Here is a 24,239-nt window from a genome sequence, read left to right as displayed (position 1 = left end):
GAATATTTAAGTCTAACATGCTACAAGGGTCCTATACTCTGTAGGCAAAAATGTCCTTGAAGTTGGAATTATTACTAAGGAGTGCAAAAGTGCTAGGTATTCTTATTACACAACTATCTTTGCAATCACGTCAGAAGCACTTTCAGTTAGATTATGGCAGCTGAAGTCAAAACAGCTCAAATAAGAATGTCAGTAAAATCTGTTTACTTCTGCCAGGTTGAAGTGATTTTTGATAGGTGGCATACACCTGGATTACAATTTCCACATGAGTAGTGCTATACTGGTCCCATATAGACTTTAAGGAAGAAGCAAAGGGAAAGATGCATCCCTTCATTTGTGGAAGAAGTTGGACAGTAGTCCAGGGATGGAATAGAATTAACCCTTTTGAAAATTATCTATCTTCCTAAATGTAAATTTAAAAGAGAATTCTTTCAGTCTTTCTCACCCTCCAGTCCTTCACAAGCTTTCACTTTCCTCTCAACAGCATATTTCTTCAGATAGTCTTCAGCATATACTTTATGTATGCAATAACATGATGAGGTTGCTATAGTAACTTGTTTTTAAATAGCAGGCTAATTACTCTTACAAATTCCCTTGTAACTGACTAGCATATAGTCTAGTACATACAGTATATTTGTAATAGAATAGCACATATATTAAACTTTTCTTTTTTCACATATATTGCTTTCTTTTTATGTCAAGTATTTTTGAATATTTCATTTAAAAAAAAACCTTTACTTTATCCCTTTTCTTGTTTGTATGCTCCAACAGGTGTATAATGCAGAGTTACTCAGTTACAAGCATCAAAAGTGGGGTCTATCTATTCATCTATCTTTCTATTCTAAACTGAAAAAAATATTGATATTCAGTACGTTTTTCACTGACTCCAACAAAGTAGTTTAAAATACTAAACTTGTTCTATTGTATTTTCAGGATTGTACTGAAATCGATAGCATATTTAATCTTTGGAATAATATTCACTGGATTCATTCTTAGAGAATAAATGGCCAGTTGCTATTCATATAGATTTACAGGTGAAGTCAAGTATTAAGCAATATTTGACTCCAGGCTTGTCTTTTCAATTATCATTATTTTCTGCAATGGGCTAGAATACTGAGCATCTAAGTCCCTTTTATAATAAATGTATAGACATTTGGGACATGCGGGTACAATTTAATATAAAAACATTAGTAGAAGGTAACTGGAAACTGCAGTATGAGCTAGATAGTTCCCAGTGTGGAGTCATGTACCATTTATAGCCAAATAGAATAGAGTAGGTTAGCTTTTGTTGATTGGTTATGTACCTATTTAAAAAAAACATGAGGGGGAGGATTTGGAAGCCAATAGGTATACTACAAATAGGGCATCTGACACAGCTAGTGTAAGCTATTTTTCAGAAAAACTTTCATATGTAACAATGTACAATTGGCTAGGGATTACTTTTGTTTCACCATTACTCTTATGTTTTGCTAAAGTGTGGTGCTAACTGCAAGGATCTCTACTTTGATTATTTTGTTGGGATCACCTCTGCTACCCATAATCAAGTATATCCCAATGGCTGCTTTGATTTTTAAAAGCTAGCAGGAACACTTGTGGTCATGCTAAATTATCTGCATTGACTATTTGCATGATTCAAATTGAAAATATACAAAAAGGTATAAGTGATGATTGTGCTATCAAATTCATTATTCCTTCAGGAATGCTTTTGGTAAGTTGCTTTTAACAGAACTCCAAAACAAAGTAAACCAAAAATGCAGGAGAAATGAATTGCAATTCACTTGGCAACATATGCTAAATTTCATGAAGTGTAGATGATTCTTTAGGAATGGGGACAGCACAAGAGGGAGCTGTAGCTAAAAATACCATGGAGAAAGAGAACACAGTGTGGTCTGAGAAATGTAGACTATCTTAGTCTTCCAAATGGACTGTCTAAATAAGAGTCTCCTAAGATTCCTTTTTGCTTGTAAAGGAGAATCTCTGACCAATTATTCTACAGAGATGTCTCTCCTCTGGCACCCTATCTCTATCTTCAAGACAGCTTCTGACCCAGGCTCTGGAAAAGAACAACTAAAATGTAGCATTTGTTCTAACCTTTTGAGAGACTACTTCTAATGGACAATCAGACTGGCAATTAGTTTTAAGTGAGGGAAGTCAATCTTCTAAACTGACTGCCTAGTGATTTACCTGACATTTCTTATTCGTTCTCCTGTATTAGGCACAGAGAGAGAGGCAGAGATTCAGTTAGATGTAGCAAAAGTGAAAAATCGGGATGGGGGGTAATAGGAGCCTATATAAGAAAAAGACCCAAAATCAGGACTGTCCCTATAAAATCGGTACATCTGGTCACCCTAGTTAGATGCAGATGTGTAATTACCAGGAGCATCCTCGCACAGCTAGTGCTGTGTGAAGAGGCTGTCAAGTAGCAATTTAATCAGGATTTTGTGACAGATGTTATATGGCATCACTATTGTATTGTTTCTGTTATCCAAAAGTCCATAATGAAAATGTAGCAAAGCACAAGGCTCTGTATACTTGTTTGCAACATTTCGTCCCTCCTATGCTAATAAACAAGTTTATTACTAACAATTCTAATAAAGCTGGATATTGGAGGAAAGGATCTATTTGGATTTTGACTATTTTGGTTTCCTGACATATGCTCTGAAACCAGACTCCAATGAACCAGGCATTATTAGCACTGGCTTTAGGATGCTGGGCTGTAATGAGGCTATTCAATAATAAAGGTGAAGAAATGCCACCTAAGCCACTTTCATTTACAACATTTCTATCTTCTGACCAGAATAATGCATCGTTACAGTGCAACAATTGGCAGAGAAATTGGTGGTTTTTGTCTTCCTCTGCAGCATGGGGCACTGGTCACTTGCAGGTTTAAATTAAGGTAAATGATGATGAATTCTCTTTACCCTGAAGTCTTTAAACCATGATTGGAAGACCTCAGTAACTCAGCCAGAGGTTGGAGTCTATTACAGGAGTGGATGGGTGAGGTTCTGTGGCCTGCTGTGTTCAGGAAGTCAGACTAGATAATCATGATGGTCCCTTCTAATCTTAAAGTCTATGAGTCTAATTATATATTCTTGGAGAATGGATCAAGAAACTCTCAAATTTAAAAAGGGGTATGTGTATGTCTCCTTTTTTGAGTTCTCCTGCATTGAGGATCCCTATAGGGCTAAGGTATTGTAAACATGTACAGTATGGAAACAATTATAGTAGCTTCTCTTTCTTCTGACACTTACTTATTGTGCTGTGGTTCACTCAGGAAAAATGCATGAAGAATATTTTATTATTCTTGACTATGATTTGCAACAAAGTTCCACTTTGTTTGTGAAGTGGCATATCGTACTGGACGTTCATGAACTATAGTGATGTTCTGAAACAAACCTGATAATCCTGGTTTGATATACCAAAAAGGGCATCTCTTGCTGTGCTAACAGAAATCCATTAGAATATAAACACATACAGACAATTGACAGAAAAGTCAAAGTGGGTTATGAAATAAAAGCATTTTAGAAAATGCCCAGCATATTCCACATAAACCACAACTGACCACTTTAATAGATTTTATGTACCTAGAAAATTACAATGAACCTTATTCAGTATTTTTGAATTTGCATGTTACCTTCTTTCTACAGGTTAAACCAATATATCCACTTCTACAGGCACATACATTTGGTCTTATACACCTGCTTCCAAATAGACACTTCTTCTCACACGGAGCTACAAATACAATAAAAGATCAAGTTAGTTAAAAATACCCTTGTCATAAGAATCATAATTAGATTAGGAATACTCTGGCTATTCTTCCCCCCCCCCCTCCCCCAACTCCAGGTTGTGACAAAGTGAATTTTGATCCAACTTCTCAATTCTGGTGGGAGGAAGAGGGGATTTCTAAATGTTTTCTGGGATTAAGAATTCTTTATCACAGGATTTTTCACATTTATTTTCTCTTATTTTCTCATCTTTTTCTCCTAATCCTATGGTAATGATGGGGGAAGAGCCAAGGGAATAATCATTACAGCACAGTGGGGCAATGGATAAATGTAAGACCTAATTTTCAAATCCAGAATACATTGCAGACAGTGATGGTTGGGGTCAAATTTGTGCCAAAAATGATTTTTCTCTTCTTCCAATAGAAGGAAAAATTGCAACTTTAACATTCTTTCATCTCAACTCAAAATAGGATCTTTTTAAATATATAGTCCCAAAGACTAGGATATCACAAGGGGAAAAACAACAAGATTGTACAATTTAGCGAAATACATACTGTATAATTTTGGCAACCAGGATTTAAGGACAAATTTCCTGCTCTTGCTGAAACAACTACTTGCAACCCATTCTAAGTTTAAAACAAGTCAAATTAGAAAAGCGTTGTTGGTACTAAGTTTAAGTGCACATCACTTCACTCATAGTACAACCTATTTAAATATATTCAGCTAATAAAACAATCTGTTCCTCTTTGTTTAAAGTAAGAATTCCCTGATTTCTAGCCTGTTTCTCATCCTAGTTAGCAGCTTGTGCTCCTATGACATTGTTTTGGCAAGGAAAGAAGAAAACAACCACTTCATAAGGAACCAATCCAAGAAGAAAACACGTCATGTTATTTTAATTAGATCTCAGGAGTTAAACTTTCTGTCAAATATTGCCAAAATGTTCTGTCCTAGCACAGCAGTTACTGGGAGTGGAATTGAATGGCTTTCAAACCAGTCAGACTTGAATCATCTGGTGGATACTTCTAAGGCCTGGTCCACACTACAGCGTTAAATCGATTTAACGCTGTACCCGTCCACACTACAAGGCACTTTAAATCGATTTTAAGGGCTCTTAAAATCAATTTCTGTACTCCTCCCCAACGAGAGGAGTAACCCTAAAATCGATATTACTATATCGATTTTAGGGTTAGTGTGGACGGAAATAGAAGTTATTGGTCTCATTCTTTTACTGAGCTACCCAGAGTGCACCACTCCGGAAATCGATGGTAGCCTAGGACCATGGACGCACACCACCGAATTAATGTGCCCTAGTGTGGACGTGTAAAATCGATTTTATAAAACCAGTTTTATAAAACCGGTTTTAATAATTTCGATTTTATGCTGTAGTGTAGACGTGGCCTAGGTGTATTTTCATGGTTCTGTCTGGCAGAAGCCTATGAAAGTCATTAACCACACACTGTCAAACAGAAGCAAAATAAAAATATCCCTCCATCTAGGTTGCAATACCATCCCCTTCATCATAGTAGCTTAGTGAGATAGTCCATTTTTTTTATAGTCAGCTCTCAGAGTTAGTGCACTTTACTATCTCATCCTAACATTTACAGCACAGGACACTGAAAGTCAAGTGTATCTACCTCAGAGTCAAAGAGCAAAGTAAATACTTCTGCAATTCCAACCTGTTATTCTGCAGAGTCTAGTGCCAAGAGTTTTAAAGATTAGTACTTAGAGTTAGGCTCCAAATAGCCATATTTAGACATTCACGTGAGATTTTCAAAAGTGCTGAACATGTTAAAGCTTTCATGGAAAATTGTTTGGCCTAGGTATACAAATATGCATAAATCAATTTGATTTGTAGGGAATAAAGCTAGTTCAGACCTGAAGCCGCAGCTGAAACAGCTGGAGCTCATGATACCAGATTCTTAGATATAAAATTATATGCACTTGCAAACAATGAGAGTTGTCATAAGCAGCTCAGTGGGGGAGATGGGTGACATTTCTGAATAATGGTTCCCGTCCTTATGCTTTTTTAAACAATGCCTGGAATCTGTTGCCGTCTGTCCATCACTGGAAATAAATTGGCAAATTTACAGCATTGTCACAGCAACTAAAGTGGTTTGAAGGTTGGTGGGTTTGCCTTATAAAGAAAGATTTGTAGAGATTGGCTAAGGCAGGATGTGTGGGGTTGGTGGAACGGCGAAAGAGACATGATGGCAATCTATAGATTTTTAAACTGAAAAATATAAACACTAAAGGCAAACCCTTACTCTTAAAGTGAGAGCCACATCGTATAGTGTGGTGGGGAATCATCCCTCTTCAAAAGAGAGCAGTGTACCTTCACCCTTAGTACCTGCTCTTCGCTATGCCATATGTTACGGTGCATAGCATAAGCACACAGAGACCTGGCCAGGCGCTCAAACCACAGCTAGTATGCCTTTGGGAGTGAAGAGTGTCAGAAGTGGACGTCTGCTCCACAGCCCAGTGATCCGGGGAGTACAGAGTTGGTATCTTGCCTTGTTCTTATACTAAATAGGGCAAGAGGTTCCTTGCACTCCTTATCCTCTCCCTTTAGCGCAACTCAGTGAGTTTTTGTCTTACACAAGGAGAGAAACTATTTATGGTGTTACTAGGTGTAATGTGATTAGTAACACAGGCTATGGAATAGTGGGGAGTGACAAAACATCATTACTTGGAATACGTGTAATCAGACTAGACCAGGGGTACGCAACCTATAGCATGCATGCCAAAGGCAGCACGCATGCCAAAGGCAGCACGCGAGCTGATTTTCAGTGGCACTCACACTGCCTGGGTCCTGGCCATCAGTTCGGGGGGCTCTGCATTTTAATTTAATTGAAGCTTCTTAAACATTTTAAAAACCTTATTTACTTTACATAAAACAATAGTTTAGTTATACATTATAGACTTATAGAAAGAGATCTTCTAAAAACGTTAAAATGTATTACTGGTTCGCAAAACCTTAAATCAGAGTGAATAAATGAAGACTCGTCACACCACTTCTGAAGGGTTGCCGACCTCTGGACTAGACAAAGCACAAGGAAATGTATCCAGTGAACAATTCTACAAGGGCAGGGGCAGGGATTAGATGATCTAGCAGGCCTTTCACTGACTAATTTCTCTGAGTCTCAGATGATGCCAAAAAGGAAAAACTAGAATTTGTTTTTTCTGAAATGGAACTCACCCCACCCTCCACTCCCAACTCCCAGTACCGTGAAAAAGAGGAGCTCAGTTAGCAGGGAAAAAGTTTTTTAGAACATTCAGAAGACAATTGGAATTGAAATCAGAGAGGATAATAGCATAGCTGAAGTCCAAATGAATATTTCATAAATGTATTTAGAAGAGACTCTAAGCCACTAAATACTAAAAATGACACAGGCTATGTATGCATTATCCTGTACAGACTCAGCAAGGAAAGTCGTTTAATAAGACAAGCTTATGTTAAAATTATAATCAATAAATGCCCACTACAATAAGGGATTTATCCCTGAGTGTTAAAAGAACGTAGCTGTAATTTGTATGCAAATGACAATCTTTGAGAATCTTTTTTTATTTTTTTAAGGACTGAAATGGTTACAGAGAAAATCTGGAGGCGAGCATGCCTGAGACGCTATTCAGAGAAAGGGAAAGAACAAGAATGCTCAGGAAATTATAAGGCTATCAGCTTGACACTTATAACATGCAAATAAAGAGAAGATATGCTGAAGGGCAAATGAGACACCAGTGTGTGTTCAATAATTTTAGAACTGCAGATAACCAGCATGAATTTTAACAATGAGGATCCTTCATGAGTGTAACCTTCTACTTTATAATTTATTAGAATTATACCCCAATCCTACAATCTGATCCACTCTGACAGACTGTTATGCCTATGTGGAACTCCACTGACTTCCTTAGGGTTCCATTTGGGCGTATATTTGCAAGAGCAGGTTAAATTATAGGATTTGAGTCTTTGTTGTTTTGGTTTGACGATCTCATAATGGCTTGAAGAGAGGGATGTGTGTTTGCACACACATGCACAAAGGAGAGTGCAGGGAGGAACCAGGTAGAGGGAGGTTAGTAGGGGGGCCTCAAATTTAAACAAAATTGGTAGGAAATTGCTACCATGGAAACTGCCACATCCTCAGTGATGTGTTTATATATTTTTTAAAGTTTGTTATAGAATTTTTAGAACCTTTGCACTGGTGTAATCACAAGTCAGGGGAAGGAGACACACACAAAATATTTCAGGGTAGATTCAGCCTTAACTATAAATAATATTTCACTCTTTTGTAAGATCATTTCCCTGCATTTGCAATAAGGTGTGAAATCTGACCATTAATCTCTCATACCATCAAAGCAGCAAAGAATCCTGTGGCACCTTATAGACTAACAGACGTTTTGGAGCATGAGCTTTCGTGGGTGAATACCCACTTCCTCAGATGCATGCTTCCTCATATATGCATACCATCCTCAGATGGTACTTCATACAATCAAGATCACACTGTATATGCGGGACAATGTGTAAACCACCATAGACCTTATTTGCTGGAGCGAAAAAACTATTTTATTGATCCTTCCTCAGAAGCTATTCTCTTCAGTTACAGATGAGTGGGGAAGTACACTGGTCTGCCAACCAACCTCTTTATTTAAAGCCTAGTAGAATGGGGCTATTGTACTCTGTCCATGACCATTTAAACAATGTCTCCTAAATGTTCTCATCCCAGGCTTTATCCTTGTCAGTTTTGATAATATGCTGATAGTCGGTGACAGGTGGAAGGAAGCTGCTAGCACAGTGGTCACAGAAGTCTGATTCTGAGTTTAACACACTACAGCATCAAAAGTTTCTAAATTCTTTGCTATTAATTGCACAAGTAGCTAAGGAAGGTTTCTTTATATCCCAGCATCTCAAAAGTGGCAATCAGTCCAACTGTTCCATGTGATGTACAACCTGATTAATCTGTGCGGTTTACATCTGGTTGCAGAGTCACGTGTTGCTCTCAGTGAAGCATTTTCAATATACTTTGCAGAGAAAAATCATTCATATTTACACTGAGCTACTAATCTTCAATGCAGAAGAACTGAGACTGGGGAGGATAAACACAGAACCTCATCAGCTGCATTTCAGCTAGTGGTGCTTATTGAAATGCTGGAGGAACTGTGAGGTGCAGCTTGTAATATAGATCCATGTTCACCTTGTCAGGCAAAAGCCAGCAGGGAGATTTTGTGTCATTATAATTTTTAATTATTTAAAGTAACTATTAGCCCCAAAGCTGAAGAACTCCATATCTTAAATGTCGAGTTTGAGGAAACTGAGAGCTCCATAGCATGGTAGCTACATCTGGATCCTAAAGCTCTCCTTGACCACAGTCGATTTGGGTTTAGGCCTCTCTGAGATACAAACACCACACTGGCCATGTTGGTCAGTGATTTATTTCCAGCGATAGAGTAAAATCAGATGGCCCTGGTGGTTCTTCTAGATTTGTCAGCTGCCCTTCGCTACCATTGACCATGAAGTGTTGTTAGTTACTAGGTGGAGTTGTCGTGGAGTGGAGTCATTCTTTCTGAGAAATCCCAGAGGATAACTGCTCATTGAAGGCTCCCTATCATATGTGAGGTTCTATGATGTCATTCTCTCTGGTACCACAGGTGGATGAGGCCATTAGGTTTATGGAGAAATATGGGCTATAGTTCTTCTGTATATGGATGACTCCTGGCTTTGTATTTTCATCTCTGGGGGTGGCAGACTGACTTACTCAATGCTGAATTCAGACTGAAGTTTAGCTGGTCAATCCAAGAAATTAAATTTATGTCCAGTGGAGTAAAGGTAAAACAAACATGCTGATGGTTGCCGCAAAAAATGATCTGAATTGTGACTTGGGGAGTGGAAATTGTCTTTCATAAAGCTGAAATTGTTTGGAAACATGTAGTGATATTAACTTACAAAGATATGCTCTTGTATGTCTGCTGGCTACTAACTATCTTACAGTACACTGTGAAAAGGTTACTCTGACTTTTAAGGCTGTGGGTGAAAATCTGTGCTTGCTTACAGTGGTGCAAGTACGGAGTGGATCCATTGAAAATTTGCTATCCATAAGAGCAGGATTTAACCCTGTGTGTCTAAGCAGAAAAGTATACAGGCTCTCCAAGGGTGAAGCAGGCCATTTAGAAAGCTTGCAGGTTTGAGTTTGAAAGGCTTGATCAAAACAGTTCTGTGTCGGAGAGGCTATAGAGAGCCAAATGCATTTTTGATACTATTTAATTAGTTTCAACAGAGTCGCACCACAGATGGATTTGGCCTAGCATGTGTGTGGGCTGATTGGTGATAGGGAGCAGGCTAGAGTAACACTAATGTAATAACAAAGGATTGAGTGGTAACCTGTCACTGGACCCAGACCACAGTACCACCATTACTAATCTGCCTGTTAGTGCCAGCAGTCACCAGAGTGGCAGTCGTATAGGTGAGCTGCCTCAGGAAACTCATAACACTTGGGCATGTACATAATTTTGTACAGACTCCTGGATATTCGTGAAGAAAACTGTGTTCAAAATGCAAAAATCCAGATGTACTTTATTGGGTTATTTCCATGGGAAAAACTTTTTTTTTATACTTAACATCTGTAAGGAATATAACTTATGGTTCCTCTGCCTCGTCTTTGCTGCACCACTGAATATTCAGAGCAACACTCTAAGACCCAAACATCTGCTCTCCCACTATAGTCTTTTCTTTGTTAAATAGCAAAATTCCATACTCAGTGATTATTCAGATTTGCTGTGAGACCTAGAAGTTTCAGCCAGTTGTTTTTGGACAAAAAGCTGATTAAATTGTCCAGTGCAGTGAGAACACTGGAAGAAATAGTAAAAACAGAGTGAATGTCAAACAAACAGGTTTGGCACTGCCTTCAAAAGGCCTGACTAAATAAACAGAAATGCTCCTAGACTCTGCAACATGGATACCCGTGTAAAGCAGCAGAAACTGCTATAAATATTGAGTCTTGATAGTCTTTCCAAGTGAAGAATCTGTCTTTGGTGGTGATATTGGGGGGAGGGATGAACTGAACTAGGTATGAGCCATTGACTAGTAAATAATTTAAAACAATAAAAAATGTGAACTAATATGTTTGTCTCAGAGACAATTATGGAACTGATGAGATGTAACTGGGCCAGAAAGAGTGCAAGACATAATTATGCACTACCCGTGGAAAAGGAGAGAAGGAGTGAGATTTTACTTATATCCCCAAAGGTTAACTGCCTTTCCATTGTGATGTTAGCAACATGCATGAATCCAAGGGACACATTTAAAATAACCAACGTTCTTCCTCTTGGGCCACACTGTTCAGTCCCTCTGCACATAGAAACACTGCTGGTGTGCTAGTTTGCACAGTGCTGCAGTGTTTGCGTTACAAATGTAGTTAAGGGATTGTTTTAAAAGTATTCATGTTGGCATTTTGGAAATGTCAAGATTTTCTTACCTTTTTAAATAGTATCCATTCAAGTAAATGAAGGCCTAATTCTATCTCCCCTATTCAGGACTTGTCCACATGGTGAGATAATTCACCCTCCGGTGGGTATGATTTTTAAAGCAACTCGTGTGTTTGTATCATAATTGCACATAGACTCTGCTGGTGTCCACTACAATAATGCTGTTTCAAACAGTATTATGTTAACGTGCACTAGAGAACCTCTAGTGTGTACCAGAAGTGTCTGCATCGATCAATTAATATGCAACACGTTAGTGCTCTTTAGAAATCACACTTCTGTAGGCTGCATTACCCTGCCATACACACAAGCCCTTAAATTGAGTCAAGTAGTCCCAGTGAAAACAATTGTTCTATACATGGAATAAGGGACTACTCACTGCACTGCATATATGAAAAATATATGCAGTTTATAAGGATGGCTATCATAGGGTTTTAATTAAAGAAGCACTTACGAGTCTGGCACAGCATTCCTATCCATCCTTCAGAGCACACAAAGACACTGGGGCCTATACATTCTCCACCATTCAGACACTTCTGCAGACAAACCGCTGAAAAGAGTAACATGAAAAGCTGGCAAATGAGAAGATCCATGAATGTACTCACGTGCATGAACTGTTTTAGAGGGTAACCTGCTGGCAACTGCTTCATATAGTCATTTTCAAAATAGTGGAATCTCAAAGAATGTAATGAGTCTTCTTCACAAGGTAATTAGCACTTTGAATTTCTGTGCTATTACCTCTCTCCAGAGAGAGTTCTCTCAAACCGAACTAGGACCAAGAACTAGCTCAAGTACCGTGGCACCAACAAATTAAAGTACTCCTTTCTGTATGATATATGGTACACCCATATCAGATGTTATAAATAAATAGGGTGTGATGTAAATGAACATCACACTCTCTTTATTTATAACATCTGATATGGGTGTACCATATATCATAACACAGCTTAAGTGACGTTTGTCACTAAGATTATTTTATATGTATGTGTGTGTATATATAGTATAGATAATACATTATGATTCTCTGTGTGTATGTGTATGTATATATGTATACACTGAGAAGCAATGATCAATATTACACTTTAGGAACAGCTCTTAAATTAACATTGTGCTGATTCCCAAGCCTTATCCATCATCAGTACTCCTCGGTTGAAAAAGGCAATACATTAATCCATCTCCCATACAGTGTGTCATCTTGATCTTAAATTTATTCAGCTTATCTGCCAACATCATGATAATGAATAACTATGTAAGAGAAAATATTCCCTGAAACATTTTAAGATAAGGTGATTTTTTTAATTGCATTTTTATGTAAACTGCAGTGAGATGTGGTAGGTTTAGTGTAAGAATACATCAGTCTCAGAATTATGCACTGCAATGAATCTGATGACCTTGAAAGTATATCAGTTTGGAAGGCTTTACTACAGGCTTTAAATAGTCTTGTATTTTGAAATATAGGACATTTCTCTGTAAAATATAACAAAATATGTGTAGTTGGTATGACCTAAAATCAATACTTCAAGTTTAATACCATAAAAATGAGTTTCCATAAAAATATGTATAACAGACAGCTGCATGAGATAGAGCCTTAGTTCTCCTCACCTTTCTTTCTTTTTTTCTTGTAAATATCAAATATTTATGTCATTTTGTATAACCTTTACATAAAACTGTATTTCTTTGTAAAATGCTGAAGTACCAAAACAAGGTCTATTCACTGTATTGTTTTCTAATATTAAAAATGATGACAATTCATTCTGACTGGCCTATGTACTACACAATATTGTGTTTGATGGGAGGCAGAGATACTTACGTTTATTATACCGCTTGCCTCTCCAACCAGATGGGCAGTCACAGACATCTGGGCTTACACATTTCCCTCCATTCATGCACAGGGGATCACAGATACCTGAAGTTACATATTAAATAAGGAGCATGGTTGATGGCACGTATTCAGACAGACTTTACTTCAGTATTTACATCATTTCATAAGGTTAAGTTGTTGTAATTAAAAACAAAAAGTAATTGGGATGTGAAAGTCTTAAACTCTGGGGCTTGCTATTTTCTATAAATCCTTTTAAAATTTACTGAGCTCCATTGTGCAAAAAACCTTTCAAGGAGCCTTCACTAAGAGTTGCCTCAATGGAGAAATGAGAGAGGCATTAATTACAATGATTTTTGAAAAAGCAAACAAGAAATCTTCTGTGGCAGCTGCAGACAGACCAGTTCCACTTATTACTGTTGATTGCCAAATTCTTGTTAAAGCTTTCACTTCTTGATTGGAAAACATGTTCTCAGACATTCATCTGGTTCAGAAAGGACTTGAAGAAAACAGATTAACTTCAGATAATTTCAGGAAAACTTTTTAGTATTTTATCAATCAAGGCTAAAGACAAGATAAGGCTGTATTCCCATCTGTTTTGAAATATGGGAAAATTGTTGCCCAAGTTCAAACATTTAATTTTTCACTAAATGTATGCATGTGATAAAGACGCATCTTTATCTTGCCGCCAATCAGGATAAACTGTATAATTTTGACCCTTTTTTTTTTTTTTAAACCATGGAGTTTTCCAACTCCTACTTTTCTGTACTTTTTCAGCTGAGCTCTAGAACCTCTAAATCACATGGCATTTCAAACTACTGTTACCACACAGAATTTTGCAAATGCTGTGTTTGATTTAGATATTAATGCTGTGGTCATATGCTGACCAACATGCTTTGAGACCTTGTGCAAATGATGCAATGCCACAAAATGGAATGTAAGTGCTTTGGCACGTCCTGTGCAACAGCCTTGCCATCTAATGGGTTACAACTAAACCACTCAAATTGCTACAAAGAACAGGAATCTTTACTGTCTCTGGTCGAGGATGAAGTCATGCAAAAACCCTCCAAGCAAGAATTGCAACTGTTTACAAGAAAATAGTGTCCAAAACACAGCAATGCATCATGCAATAGAAGGATAACATCCATCTGTTCCTCTCAGGCCTGCCTCTGGTATTTTCTGATTGTTTGGGAAGCTAATGCTACCTGTGTCTCTGGGACCCTAAGCTGGGCACACTGCTTCCATGGCTCTTCTTACCTGGTCACTTGTTTTACACTTGTCTGCAGATGCAGCCATACTAGTAGTCTTCTCTTTGTGCTTCTGCACTGATCTTAGTTGCCTCCTAGCCTTTGATATTACTCTGTGCCAAGGGCACAGGTCTTTTAGCACAGGGATCTGCTCTCAGGTGAATCAAGGTTACCTACTGGCTGGGTATAATTGAAAGTGGTAGGGACTTCCAGGGACCAAGCTCTTAAACTGTTGCTCTTCTCTTTGCTTTTCCCTCCACCCTCTCTGTCTTGTACTACAGTCATGGTCCATGGTCATTCTGAGAGGGAAGGGAAAGTCAAGGGGTAGGGCTAACAGTGAGTCAGCATTCTTGGTAAAATACCAACAGGTGTTGCAACTGGTCGTCATAACCAGGGTGAGTTCAGGATGCAATGACAACAAAAACTTAATTCCTTTGGTGTTTGTGTGTTTTGTTTGCTTCATCTCTCCCGTAGCAGTCTTGTAACCTAAGTTCTTGTACTGTATTATAATTAAGTCACTTATTAATCTAATTATACAATATTTTAGAGGTTTAGAATTTAGTAGAGAGGAGCTCAAAATCTAACTCCGGGTTTCACATACACCTAATTTGGTGGCATTTAGCTTGCTACAAAGAGAGGGTCATGCAGTGAAATCCCCCAAAGTTTACTGCAGTGAGATCCAGGGTTTGGTTTTGGGCCATCTATAAAAGTTAGATCGTCTGCACTTGTGTGACCCTAAGAACATCCCTATGCCAGAAGGCAAGAGGCTCACTGGTGTCCAGCAATGACTTTCAGCTGGCCTGACTACTCCAGTGTACCTAATTCACTGTTGTCAGAAGCTGTATCTAAAAGGTGTCATGAAAAGTATCAAATGCAAACTGGTAATATGCTGGCCATTATTATTATTGTGTGATGCATGTACAGGGGATGTATGGAAAAGTACAAATATGTGCTGAAATCTATGTTCTTATAATATGTGGCAGGTAGGGCATAAATTATCCCTCCCTAAACAAAGGACTGTGGTTCTGCCCGGTTGAGTCTCTCTCCTATGTAAATCAAACCAGGGGTGGCCGAAGACAATGGGTATTGGAGGTTGCAGGAAGATCATTTGCATTGTAAAAATCACCAGTAGGAGAGGAACTAACATGGAATTTATACCAGATAGCCTGGCATCTGCACCCAGCTGGGGAAAGGTACTTTATCTGGGGACATGGTTCAGCGGAAAACATTTCAAAGATTCACTAAACTATTAAAAATGGGCCAGGGTTAACCTGTGAATTATTCTTCACCTAAGGGGTCCAAGAAACCAAGCAAAAAGTCTTACTAGTAAGGCTGGAAGAAAGACTATGGTGAGAAAAACTGCTTTGAACAGAAGACTAGATTAAGATGAGTTTTATTCTTAGAAGGGTATTTTTACTTTTGTTTGTTTGTAACCATTTCTATCCTTATTTCTTACTCTTGGTATCACTTAAACCTATGTTCTTTTGTTAATAAACTTGTTTTACTTTTACCATAAAGCAAGTCAGGGCTTTGACTGAAGTGGAGCGTTTGTCAACCCCATTTATGTTAATAAGCTGCTGCATATTGTCACTTTAAAGGAGCAGTGAACTTGATAAGGTTTTGTGGGTATTACAGAAGGAGGGGCTGAGCACAGCAGAGAAGGATGTCACTGACGAACTGGAGTTCACTGATTGTTACCTGCTAGGCATGGTTTGTACTGGCAGATTCTTGAAGAGTTTGCTGGCAAGACAGACAAGATGGAGTGTTGCCGAGGCTGAGAGGGTCACGGTGGATCACATTCTGGGAACCCCAGGAGACAGTCACACCATGCAACTTCTAGACATCACAGGCCCTTGAAGATTCTCCCGCCACCCACTCCAAAAAAAAGCCATGAAAGAGGGTGGTAACTAAAAGCATCGTAGAAAGCATTTAAGCAGAGCTTTGTCAAAATGTACTAACTACTTTTTCTTCTCACCATATACCAAGAATCACACTCTAGCAGGTAGTTTCTAGGTTAGGTTACTTGTCACAGATGCTATGTGGTGATAACCATATTTGTCCACGTTTTATTCCAGTACATACCTCTTTTGGTTTCCTTAAAAATTAATTGATAACTATTTCCTTACTTTTCAATGAGAATACACCAATAAGCTCTCAGGTTGTTTTTTTTCCCCTCCTACCAGACCTTCCACTCCTTATGTAGATAACAGCTGGAATCCAAGGGAGTTCAGGTGTAAATTAAGTCAGTGGGAGTTTGATTTGAGTAAATTCTGAAAATTAAGGGCCAAATATATTCTGAAGGGCTAATGCCCTTCTAACTTTATGTTCATGTGTGTGCTCTCCCTCCCTTCTTCCTTCCCTCCCTCTGTCCTTGATCGCAATGTCACAAGGAATCTATGTGTAAATGAAGATAACTTTCTTTCCTTTTTTCCCCTTCCATTGATGCTTCTGTCTCATTTTCCTTCCCTTAACTTTCTTAGGCCTGGTCTACCGTGGGAGGATCGATCTAAGTTACGCAACTTCAGCTGCGTGAATAATATAGCTGAAGTCGACATACTTAGACCTACTCACCGTGGTGTCTTCACTGAGGTGAGTCGACTGCTGCCACTCCCCCACTGACTCTGCCTGTGCCTCTTGCAGCGGTGGAGTACAGGAATTGACAGGAGAGCACCTGAGGTTTGATTTATTGCATCTAGACCTGATGATCATATTGGTCCCTTCTGACCTATGAGTCTATGAGTCTATGATGCGATAAATCGAACCCTGCTGGATCGATTGCTGCCCGTCGATCTGGCGGGTAGTGTAGACATACCTTGAACTAGAATTCTATTTTCATGTCCATTTGGCAGAATTCAACATTTATTAATTTTAACTAGTTTTGATCTTTCTTAGTCCCACCCAATGGCCTCTGTGGAAGAGTGCCAATTTCAAAATAGCAAGCAAAAAAGTTTTTTTATAGGGAAACTAAATAAATGATCAGGCACTAGGGAGCAAACTGAATTATCCTGATCCTCTTGGGCACTAATATGACTTGAAAAGACTCAGTTTTTCTTTTTTCTTACAAAAGGTCTAACACACTGACCTACAGATAGTGGAGTTTGTTGGCTTTACATTTGCATTAGGAACCAGTCTTTACTTTACAATTGCCATCCTAGATGTGCAAGCTCCTGAATGTAATTGTCACAGGAAACTCTGCATCCTGTTTCTCGTTCATTTGAATCAAAAAGGGTATATTGCTACTAGAGGAAAACATCCTGTATTATAACAATATCCTGAACACAGGACAAATGGCAATCAATGAGTAAGACTCTGGGCTTGATCCTGCTCCCACTGAAGTCAATAAGAAAACTCTCATGCTCTTCTGTGAGAGCAGAAGCACAGAAACCCCGCAGTAGGGTTATCAAATCCTATAAAGAGTCTGATATGAGACAACTTGCTGGCAATGCAGGGCACTGTTATCAGAACTAAAACCCCACTGCCATGTTCTTTATGGAAAGTTAGGTTTATTAAGGTTAAGATAAGAGCTGATGAATCAGCTTTGGAAAAAGGGATGATCACATGTCACATCATCCGCAAGAACAACTACCGCAAGGATCTGCGCATGGCCGCTCTGCGCTGCGCCAGCGCCATCCTGCGGAGCCAGAAGCCGGTGGTGATGAAGAAGAAGAGAACCAGGGCTACCAAGACTGCGTGAATGGCTAGCATGTCCCAATAAAGGGTTCAAACTAGAAAAAAAAAACATCTCAGGCAAAGAGTGATTTTAGTGGAGCAAGAAACATAAATGTGGGAATTAAAGTCATAGACATGGACAATGCTCACACCCTCACACTGATATAGACAATTCTTTTTCCTATATAGTCATAGGTTGCCAGAACAAGCAAGATGATACATAGGAACTTTCTTCTCTGTAACAGCTATTCCTCTCCTGCAACATTAGTGCCAGCTGACTGTATATACTTACCACCACCAACTTCCATTATCCCCTTTTAAAATGTAACACTACCAAGCAAAATATTCCTGTTATGCAAAGCCAAAGGAGCCCTGAGGCAAAGTTAAGCACAGGACATGCTTTCCTACAGCTGCAGCTGATATAAGTAACCCAGAATATCTATCTGTTCAAACAGTCACAGTATTAGTCAGTAACAACTAATAAATTCCTGATCAATTTGAAGTTAGTAATAGAAATCAATTATTGCCCATAGACTCTGACTGGAGGTGTGAAGGAGCAGACAGAAAACTCTTCATGCTGAACCTAACACAGCAGGTTGAGAACTTCTGATACATTCGCCCCATTACACCTTGTATCCCCTTCATTGTTTATATCCCCTTCTGATGGATGACAGTATTGCTCAAATAGCCTAGACTGTAAAGCTAAACTAGAGTTTAGTTATGATAGAGACTAAATTAAATCAGTTCCCTGAAATCTTGACAATGACAAGCCCTTTAAATGTAGGATGTTTTAGGAGAACACTGCAGCAACTGAAGGACTGGGCAGAGCCTAGTTAGCTCTTGTACAGTAATTACTGTCATCACCGATCCTGAATCAAGTTGGTAATAAGGAGACAGAGCACTGCCCAGCTGTGCTGACTGGGAGATATACTTCTCAAGACAACTTTGGATTTCTTTGCCCTGCAGAGGCTGAGAAAATTGACCTGAATGATACATCCCACTTCTAGATGGAAGGCGGAAAGTAATCCCAAGCAATAATGTCTATTTTGGCAGGCCAAGCAAATGTGTCAGGATATATTTTACGGGTGATGCTTACAGAAGAATGAATGTAAGTGGTAAGGGGGCAGGACAGAACCCATTTTGAGATGCACACTTAAAATAATTCCTTTAAATCAGAGTCATAAATCTGCTTTTTTAAAAAAACACAATTTATAAATCTGCAAACAATGACAGTTCCTTAAAACTGTCAATTTGGTTTTCAGGTAGCTTCTTTAGGAACTCTTACTGCAGTTTTATCTTTCTGGTTACTTTTCTGTTATTTTGAGGAGCAGGGGGCTTGACTGGTCACAGTGTAGCCTCTTGCACCTGTGATTTGTTTCCCCATTTCTGCTTAGTTTTTATCTTGATTTGCTACAGCATCCGCAAAAACAAGGAGTGAGAACAGAAGAGGCATGCCAGTAAGACTATGTAGTGTGGGACAGCTTCAAAAATAACTGATGTCTCAGACTAGTCTTGTCAAGAAATGCAGATGGAAGCAAAGAACTCAAGTGTGTGTGGGGGGAAATAACACCAACGTATCTGAATATCATGGGGATCAATGTTAATGATCAAACTGGAACTTTGAGTTCTTTGGGTATGAGTATCACATGCATTCCCTGTTACTAGAAAAACTAGAGAGAGTGTCTGTTCTGGTAACAAGAATATCTTAGTGGTGCCACCTTGAATTTCACAGAAATAACACTGTCCTTTTCTCTATGAGGGGAATTGAAGGGCCAAATCTCGGTTCAGGTAAGTTGGCATGGCTCCATTGACCAGCTGAGGATCTGGCTCACAGTCTCTCTAGATAAGTCTCTCTCAGGTAAACTGCCCAAATGAAGCATTTTCCTGATTTCAGTGAGGAAAGCCTTGGCTGGATACTTCCTTACTCCAAATACAGCCTTGAGCTAGTTGCATGCCATTTTTGCCTTTGAATCTGCCAAAACTGATGTGTTTTGGCCATCGGGTCATTATTTTGGATTTAGTGTCCTGACACTAACTGAAGTCCAGTTCAGGTAAAAGTGTCATTGTTCCCTTTAGTGGATATACCAGCTGATGCTCAGCAGATCACTAGGTAGACAGATATAACAAATCTGTCTCTATGAAGGTCTCAATGCAAACAGCCCTCAAGAACATGTTATGGATTTGGGACTGAGGACTTTTGTCCCTTTATTCCTCTGAAGGGTAGCATAGCCCTAGTTTTGCACAAGTCTTAAGTTTTAGATGTATGTGTGGCTGAGCTTTTTTATGCACATGGATTTGGCTTTGTAAATAAGATAACTAATTTTATGCCTAAATAATGTAAAAAAACAAACTCAGTTCTACTTTGGTATGGTGGGGCCACAGTATGAATGTAAAACCACACAAATCTTGTGGCATAAAGATTTCCTTTTATGGACCCAACATGGTCATACCATTCAGATGAGCATCCAAACTCTTGGATGCTCATCAAAATCAAACCCTTGTGAGGACTGTGCATCACTAGTTCTAGCCTTGCATGTCTTCCTGGCAGAGCTGCTAACCACTTTCTCAATAAATTATCTTTCTGTATGGTGAAAATAATCTTGTGGAAAGCTCTAAGGGATGCACTCCAGGAGAACAAATTGCTACAAGACACAGAAGCAGCTGCAAATGTAATTGGGATGGGTGTGGTGACAGTTATTTGCATCCATAATATTCTCATCCTTCTACACAGCTGTGGTGATGTGTTGCACCTAGCTGGTGCTAGAGCCACACTGATCTGTGCTATATAAATGATTATTTGAAATACAAACATTATGGATTAGAAAAATGTAAAGTAAATGAACAGCTGTATGACCCTGGAGCTTTCCTTTAATTGTATTATGCCTTTAGTTCTGGAACATATCCAAATATATTGATGGATAATTTTAGAGATATTTAACTAGGAAACCATCCCTATCTACAATACTAGTATCATAACCTAGTCCCAGATTTAGACCTTAGCGTCCAAAATATGGGGGTTAGCATGAAAACCTCCAAGCTTAGTTACCAGCTTGGTCCTGGTAAAGCTGCCACCACCCAAAAAATTAGAGTGTTTTGGGGCACTCTGGTCCCTCCAAAAACCTTCCCTGGGGACCCCAAGACCCAAATCCCTTGAGTCTCACAACAAAGGGAAATAAACCCTTTCCCTTCCCCCCTCCAGGTGTTCCTGGAGAGATACACAGAAGCAAACTCCGTGAATCTAAACAGAGGGAGTCCACCCTCTCTATTTCCAGTCCTGGAAACACAAGCACTTCCCTCTTCACCCAGAGGGAATGCAAACTCAGGCTAGTAAATCTAACACACACAGATTTACTCCTGACTTCTTCCTCCCACCAATTCCCTGGTGAGCACAGACTCAATTCCCTGGAGTCCCCCACTAAAGAAAACTCCAACAGGTCTTAAAAAGAAAGCTTTATATAAAAAGAAAAAAAAAGTACATAAAAATGGTCTCTCTGTATTAAGGTGACAAATACAGGGTCAATTGCTTAAAAGAATATTGAATAAACAGCCTTATTCAAAAAGAATACAATTCAAAGCACTCCAGCAACTATAGACATGTAAATACAAAAGGAAAAAAACAATAACCCCTATTGTTTTTATGATCTCTGTACTCACAACTTGGAAACAGAAGATTAGAAAGCAGGAAATAGAAATACCTTCAAGCCGAGAGAGTACAGGCAGAAGATCCCAGAACAAAGGACTCACACACAAAAAACCCCTCCACCCAGATTTGAAAAAGTCTTGTTTCCTGATTGGTCCTCTGGTCAGGTGTTCAGATTACTTCTTTCCAGGTGTAAGAGACATTAACCCTTAGCTATCTGTTTATGACAACTAGGTTATTAAAAATAGGAGAGATAATGAGATACTGAATGACCAAGGTGATGTAGTGGAAACCTGGACCAGGAAGAGAAATGAGCATTCATGTCAATATATAATGTATTGAAAGCCTGTTGCATATTTGTCAACATTCTCAGCTCAGTAATTGTAGTTTGTTACCTGGCAAGGCTGACCATGCTCTGTCTCTAGCAGTCTCCTTCTGAGGCAGACAAGTTGATTTCCAGATGGCTTACTGTGTGCAAAGCTCTTGAATGAAAACTTACACCTAGGTCTTGTCTGCTCTGCCTGGATATTAATGATCCCATGGTCATTTTAACAGGGGGATTTCCCCCTAACATTCCATGTCCCTTATTCTTCAGTATACTAATTGTCTGCTTACCAGCTGGCAGTTTCCTTCAAGGTATTTTCGTTTCAGTGGTAATGGGCTGCCTATATGTATGTAAGTTATGTTATGTTACGTGATCCTGCAGAATGAAAGGCACTGTATACATAGTGTGGGTATGTGCAGATGCACATGTGTAAATTATATATCTATTGATTTTAAATTGATTGTTGGCAGCTCCTAGTGGAATGACAGAGGTTATGGGCAAAAAAATCGTACGTACACTGTTGCAAATTGCATTGACTTCAGTGTCATTGCATCACTGTATCTTAAGTAGAATACAGTGATACTTATTCTGACTTTGCAGCCTTTTAATGCATATGTGGAATATCAAGGTGTATTCTCTGCACAGCTTTTATTCCCATTTTGTGATAAGTCTTAGGTTTGGAGAAAATTTCCCTTCATTGTAGACTTTATATTTCATTAAGTCATTGAGGCATTGTAGAAATGTTTATATAATTTGTTTTGTTCAGCAGCTTTCTTGTCATGCATGAATAAGAGGTGACAGAAGATTCTCCTATACATTTATGTTTTCCTCTGTTGATTGGTTTTGCAGCTTTTGTGCGTACATTATGACCAGTCAGTTAGACATGTTTTCATTGCTGTGAGTGGGCTAAGCCTTTGTTGATGCTTGCTGCAACTTAATTTATTTTCTTCTGTGCAAAGAAAGAGAAAATACAGGCAATTTTGACCTCTGGTAGGTACAGCATGAGTATAGGAAGTTTTATTGTCTTTAATATGTTTTCTCTGTTATGCTTTCACTTTAAATATAAATGCGCTTGGTTAGAAAGAGCTATGTGGTAACTGGTGACAGCTGACAATTAAATCTGATCATAGCCTTCAAAGAGAAAGCAGAGTGCAGACACTGTCCTGTTTAGGCAATTGGGTTTGCTGATTTTATTTGCAAACATTGGATCAAATTCTGGAGTCCTCACTCAAGTAAAATTCACGTACAAGTCAGTGGATGTTTTGCCTGTAGAATGAGTAAACACTGAGTAAGGACTTTTGGCTTATTATTCAGTATATGCTTTAACTCCTACCCAGGTGGATTCTTGCACATATTGTTGTATACAGATTAAGGGACAGCTTCCTCCTGTAGATACTCGGAATTCCTATTAAAGTCAATGTAAACCACCACATCTGTACATCTGAGAACAAAATGTCATCTTTTAGTAAGGGCTTTGCTACACACTGTGAATAAGAGGCAGCACATAGTATTGCTGCCCCAAGAGAAGACAGGAACAAGATTGTGAGCTACAGATGCAAACTGGTCCCAGTTCTCTTCTTTGCTCTGAGGAATCCTATATCTGGCTCCCCTCTGCCCACATCAATGGTAATAATCCCCCCCACCCACATTCCCATCCCTTCCACCCACATTAGTGGCAATGATTGTTCTCCTCCCTTCTAGCAGCACTGCAGAGATTGTTCTCCCTCTTGTGCTGTGACCAATGATATGAGTATCTGCGACAAGGGAGTCCCTTATGCTAATTTACTCTCCTGCATAGGCATGAAGGAGGAGTCACAACTGAGCCCCCCATTTCCTTTTCCTCTGTCCCAGTAACACAGTGTTCAGTCGGTTGTGCCTAATGAATGGAGATATTCCTGACAATATATTACAAATTGTCAAAAAAAAATGACTTGGTGCAGGTATAATTTGGTAAACTACCTGCTTCAACAATCTATAGGGCTCCCATTTACAGAAGCCCACGTGGAAAGGATGGGATAAGGTAAATGAGTGATTTGCACAATATTACAGTGGCTGGCAAAAGGCTATTTCACAAACCCAGAAGTTCACATTTTCAAATTAGCTTGCCTCTAGGTCTCAGACAAGGAACATCCTCTTGGTATCAAGAGGGGAGGAAAGCAAAGTTTGAAGAATAACACTGAGTTATATTATGTTGCATGCAGTGTTTTGACAATAAATCCTGCCTGCAGGAACTATTAGAGTGAAAAAAAAGTTGTCTACAAAGACTGGGACTCAAACATGCAAAGACCCAACTTCAGTGTGATGACCCATGTGGTTATGGGTTTGCAGAGTTGAACCTCAATTT

At 38.9% G+C, this 24,239-nt stretch overlaps 1 protein-coding gene across 1 annotated transcript in view; it reads right to left on the bottom strand.

The window, feature by feature from the left end:
• Positions 1 to 3,298: 3,298 nt before the first annotated feature.
• Positions 3,299 to 24,239, bottom strand: part of VWDE (von Willebrand factor D and EGF domains) — a 254,494-nt gene continuing 233,553 nt past the window's right edge. The window contains 4 exon segments of the mRNA XM_030579370.1: positions 3,299 to 3,442; positions 3,635 to 3,732; positions 11,650 to 11,745; positions 13,006 to 13,101. Of these exon segments, the coding sequence (XP_030435230.1) occupies positions 3,299 to 3,442; positions 3,635 to 3,732; positions 11,650 to 11,745; positions 13,006 to 13,101 (434 nt within the window).

This window comes from Gopherus evgoodei, chromosome 11 (genome assembly GCF_007399415.2).
Source record: "Gopherus evgoodei ecotype Sinaloan lineage chromosome 11, rGopEvg1_v1.p, whole genome shotgun sequence".
Lineage (NCBI taxonomy): Eukaryota > Metazoa > Chordata > Testudines > Testudinidae > Gopherus > Gopherus evgoodei.
The sequence above is the reverse complement of the archived record's forward strand: the minus strand, read 5'-3'. Positions and strand labels throughout refer to the sequence as shown.